The 3,797-nt window shown below is 35.9% G+C and overlaps 1 protein-coding gene across 1 annotated transcript in view; it reads left to right on the top strand.

Annotated features, from left to right (window-relative positions):
- LOC108359108 (putative uncharacterized protein DDB_G0285119) overlaps positions 1-3,521 on the top strand; it is a gene marked incomplete at its 3' end in the record, with an annotated part of 8,707 nt that extends 5,186 nt beyond the window's left edge. Inside the window, exon 4 of the mRNA XM_017610786.1 lies at positions 3,205-3,521. Coding sequence (XP_017466275.1) covers positions 3,205-3,521 — 317 coding nt within the window. The remainder of the gene's footprint in view (positions 1-3,204) is intronic.
- Positions 3,522-3,797: the final 276 nt, after the last annotated feature.

Here is a 3,797-nt window from a genome sequence, read left to right as displayed (position 1 = left end):
AACTCGATAGAAGTGAAATAACTTGAAAGTAGAAAATATGTATGTATGTATATAAGAACCAAAAATAATGAGGGATTTAAAGAGTAAAACCAGAATTGTACGAAATAACCCTAGAACACTAATGTTAGTCGATTCGACTAACACCGATTATGTTTTGTGGTGAAGTTTCTTGAAAATGCATTTTTGAAATGGAATTTTCGTTAAATAAACTTGATTCGACTAATAATGACGATGATTAGTGTTCCAGGGTTAAATGAAGTCAGAGGAACCTAAAATTATTTCAACCAAAAAGTAGCAAAAAAAATCTAATTAAATTGTAAACATAAACAAGTATATACGCATATATACGTATATATGTATATAGGGAATAAGAGCTAGGGTCAAGTAAAGTAATAAAGCAAGAATAGTATATTGAGATTAACTAAACCCGAACAAATTTAATCAGAGTAAATTAAATAAACATAAATAAAATTAATCTATATTACCTTAACCAAATGTGAAATTAAATTAAATAAGCTAAAATTAAATCAAATTAAATTGAACTTAACTAAAATAAAATAAGATAAACTACTATTTAGTAGAACTTTTAAATAAACTAAGTTTACGTAGCTAAAATAACCTGATATAAAGTGAAAGGAAAGTATAAATTTAATAAAAAATTCTACTAAAATAATTTTAAATAAACATACCAATGGGGAAATAACCTGATGTATAAATTAATCATAACCTACGATTATTAAAAATTTAAATAATATAAATTTAAATTCATAACGATTAATAAATATAATAAAAGAAAAATGGCCACTATATAACTAAAGACTCAACATGATAATAATAATAATAATAATAATAGAAATAATGAAGAAATAGAACACATATAAATATATATTTTTTTGTATACAAAGAAAAAAAAGAGAAAAAGAAGATTTAAAGAAAAGGATTAAAAACCCTAAAAGGATATCCAAACCAATAAATCTAGAAATATAGGGCAAGTTTATTAGATAAAATAACTACTAAACTTAATTGAATTTTATTTTTATTTTTTTTTTTGTTAACTATACTTACCTGACTTACCTTAGATATACCAACCGGACTTACCAGAATAGAATATAGAGAGCAATATATATCGGGGCTTGATTTTGACATCCATTGCGGTGACTTGGTAGTTTGACAGCTACGTTTTCCTTTGTACTAAAGCGTTCTGGCGGCAACATTATCAATATTCTGATATAGAGCCAGTGGCAATCGGTAGCTTTTTCAGCATGGTGTACGAATAAATTGAGTTTTTCTGTACCAACCGCAAATGAAAATTTTGACAGTTGGGAAAAACCACACAAACGCTTGTGCTCTATTGTTAAATTTACATCTATTTTATAACTTGCAAGTAACGTACGTTCTTTTGTTTTATCAGATTCCATTTTGATTTTCATTCTTTATTAACGCCCACAATATTCTGCCTTATCCTGAGTTTCGCCCGAAAATTGTTCATCCGCCCATAGTAAATACATGGAAACCAAGAGTTGAAAAAGTGAACTGGTTCGGAAAAAATGAAACTCATGATAAGACTGATTACACCTAGAAGCTGTAAAATTTTACCTAGCACATGAGCTAGATAAAATTCTGACGTTCGTATCCACCACGAAACTGTCAAATTCGTAAACTAGCAATTTTCAAAGATTTTTTTTTGCGGTTAAGTCAGGTAAAAATACTTACAAAGGAGTCACGGCAACCCCGGATTTTTTTTTATATTCCTCCTTGAACTGCGGCAAATTCCATTTGGAAGAGTAACGGAACTAGTCCAAATGACGCAGTGCCCGTTATTCTTCCAAATGGAATATTCCCGCAGTGCAACTCTGCAGTCAACCATTTGGCATTCTATCATTGGCGACTGGTGCGAAAAGTGAAAATTTTACGAAAGAAAACGCATTTTACAAGGCGCGGTTGTGATTTCAAATGTAATAAAATACATAGTGCAAGTAAAAGTACAGTGTTAAAAAAGTACGCAACCGCATAGTGAAAAAAAAGAAGTAATAAATTAAAACTATATATCGTGCAGTCAAAAGCAGAGGTGAACCGTGCTACGCCGCTGCTCGAATAAATGCCGTAACTCGCACGGCATATTCCTGCAATTCCACCTGGCAAGTAGGGTCCCAACTTCCGAGGACTTCATACCACGGACTCGCAGAGTACGAAACCCGCTACACCAACTTGGTATCGCTTTGGGCGCTCGTACCGCACATTGCTGGCTAACCACCACCGTGTCTTCGGGCAAGGCAGTCATTTTCGCCCACGTATCCTGTGAAGAGCTCTGCATAATATCCCTCTAGGGTTTAGGTAAGTTGTATTACTTCAATGTTTCTATACGTATGTGTATCGCACGTTGGCTGGTATACAGAAGTAGTCTAAAACTTGCGTGTTGAGAGATTTCATCGTATAATTGTTGAGCGTGACAAGGAGAAATATGCTCCGCTTAATAACTGTATGAATAATTCAAGCTTTGAGTTCGTTTCCCCGCCAGGTTGAGGTTTTGGAATGATTCTGTATATTGTTAAACCTGTGATATCTGTACTGTTTTCTTTCAAAGTCGCCTAAGTCGAGAAGAGACAAAATTGGGTTTTTATAATAGTCTCTTGAGAAAACCCCTTTGATTTGCCTTATTTGCGGTTCCAAGCTAAACAGAAAAAAACCCTTTCCCTCACTTACATCGAAATGAAATTTTATTTAGGGGAAATAGGTTTCGGGGAAAAGGGCCCAAGTGGAGTTAAATTTTGGTTTTCAACCAAATACGTGTCAACAAAAAGCGCTTAAGTAACAAACTCACAAATATTCATATTATAGAAGATTTTAGCTAATTTTTTGTTGTTAAATTAAACCCTCGTTGAATTGAGTTAAGCTACTTTAAGTGAACGGCACATTTAAGTGTTAAACCTGTACTGTACTGTATATATGTAGATATAGTAATCCTTATCACGAGTTCGCAAAAACAAGTCACACATGAGCAAAGTGGGAATAGTGAACGAGCTCGGACGAAAGCGAAGCTCCTGATAGTATGAATCATTAAATTATGACCCTAACCCTAATTACTTTTAATGTGTCTAGGGGGTGCCTCAGCCGTCCACCGCAACATCAGACCACGACCGCCCCGAGCCGCATCGGCAAACCAACGAATTACGGGTAGCCGTAACGCCAGCGTAACAACCGCAGGGGGCATCATCCAACGCCACCGAAGCGCGCAACAACAACAACAACAGCATATCGACAACAACGGTTGCGCGAAGCAACTCCGCTCCAAAGCGGCATCACAACCACCGCACTGTAGCGGCATCAGTAGCAGAACCACCAGCAACTCACCAGGGAGTGGGCATCAACCGGGGTGAGCACCCGGGCACGAAAGCGCGCAACGCCAACAACAGCCGCGCGCAACACCAACAACAGCTGCTCGCAACGTCAACAGCAGAAGCGCGCAACACCTGCGACTACAACAACAGCAGTGCCCCTACCAAGGCCTGCTGCAAGAAGGGGTGAGTTCTTCGGGCCTATATATACACACCTACGTTTTTATATGTATGCTAAATAAGAAAAATAAAAACTATTAAATTGACTAAAAAAATATATATATAACTTAACTTTACTGCCGGGTAAAGTTATAGAATAAATATATTTTTTTAGTGCTCTATGAGCACGTCTTGTCTTTATTGATTCAAAAGTTTAGCTAACTTTAGTTGACAATCGGATTCTTAACCTAAGCTTGGAGTTGGATGTTGACACATGCAACCACCATGTGCCTAGTAGGTTTC

Source organism: Rhagoletis zephyria, unplaced genomic scaffold (genome assembly GCF_001687245.7).
Source record: "Rhagoletis zephyria isolate East Lansing unplaced genomic scaffold, Rhagoletis_zephyria_1.1 Rzeph_scaffold_00340, whole genome shotgun sequence".
NCBI lineage: Eukaryota > Metazoa > Arthropoda > Insecta > Diptera > Tephritidae > Rhagoletis > Rhagoletis zephyria.
The sequence above is the reverse complement of the archived record's forward strand: the minus strand, read 5'-3'. Positions and strand labels throughout refer to the sequence as shown.